The 760-nt window shown below is 58.8% G+C and overlaps 1 protein-coding gene across 1 annotated transcript in view; it reads right to left on the bottom strand.

The window, feature by feature from the left end:
- Positions 1-117: 117 nt before the first annotated feature.
- CRLF1 (cytokine receptor-like factor 1) overlaps positions 118-760 on the bottom strand; it is a 32,506-nt gene continuing 31,863 nt past the window's right edge. Inside the window, exon 12 of the mRNA XM_014938146.1 lies at positions 118-382. Within this exon, the coding sequence (XP_014793632.1) occupies positions 191-382 (192 nt within the window). The 3' untranslated portion in view covers positions 118-190. The remainder of the gene's footprint in view (positions 383-760) is intronic.

The following is a 760-nucleotide window of genomic DNA, read 5'->3' as shown; positions in this document are numbered from 1 at the left end:
AACCAAAGCCTGTCTAATTCTTTGGTTCAGTCAGTCGAGTGAAGGCGTGAAGCAGATCCGCAGGACTCTGGATGTGTTTACAAACATAATTCCATCCATGAGTTTCTTTTTTTTTCCTTTTTTTTTTTTTTAATCCTACAGTCGTTCCACAATAAATTTGTCCCCGTGGAGCCGGCCTGAGTCCTGTGGTCTAAAGGGCTTGTCGTCCCCCGCCCCGTGCCCCCCTCTCCGTGTCCCACGGCAGGGGGTGACGAGGGACAGGGGTCCCGTTTGGCTGCCCGCTGCTTCCCCGTCCCCGCGCGCTGCTGCTGCTCCGCTGACGCAGACCCCGGTGGGGTTTCAGAGGTTTATTGGCATTAAGCTTAAATCTGTTCCTAATTGACTGAAATGGAACCAAAATAAGGCTGGTTTGAATCAAAATTGGAGCAGGCACTGGGCAAACCCCAGCAGCCTCAAAAACCAGCCCGCGTGGCTCCCCGGGGACGGACCCCCCCACCGTGCGCTCGCACGTGGGTCCCCGGGGCCAAAACAGCCAAAATTGCTTCCCGGGGTTGGGGAGAGGGGCTGTGCTGAGGAAGAAGGACGGGGGGGACACCCAGGAAGCCCCCACTGCCCCTTTCATCCCAGAGGCTGTTCTGGCTGATGGGTGAGGAGCAAAACCTCCGTGCCCCCCCCACACCAAGTGATGTTGGGGGGTCCCCTCGCTGCCGTGGGGGGCTGTGGTCCCAGAGGGTCCCAGGTCTACCCCAACCCGCCCCCC

The sequence above is a fragment of the Calidris pugnax genome, unplaced genomic scaffold, assembly GCF_001431845.1.
Source record: "Calidris pugnax isolate Ruff unplaced genomic scaffold, ASM143184v1 scaffold46, whole genome shotgun sequence".
Classification (NCBI taxonomy): Eukaryota; Metazoa; Chordata; class Aves; order Charadriiformes; family Scolopacidae; genus Calidris; species Calidris pugnax.
The sequence above is the reverse complement of the archived record's forward strand: the minus strand, read 5'-3'. Positions and strand labels throughout refer to the sequence as shown.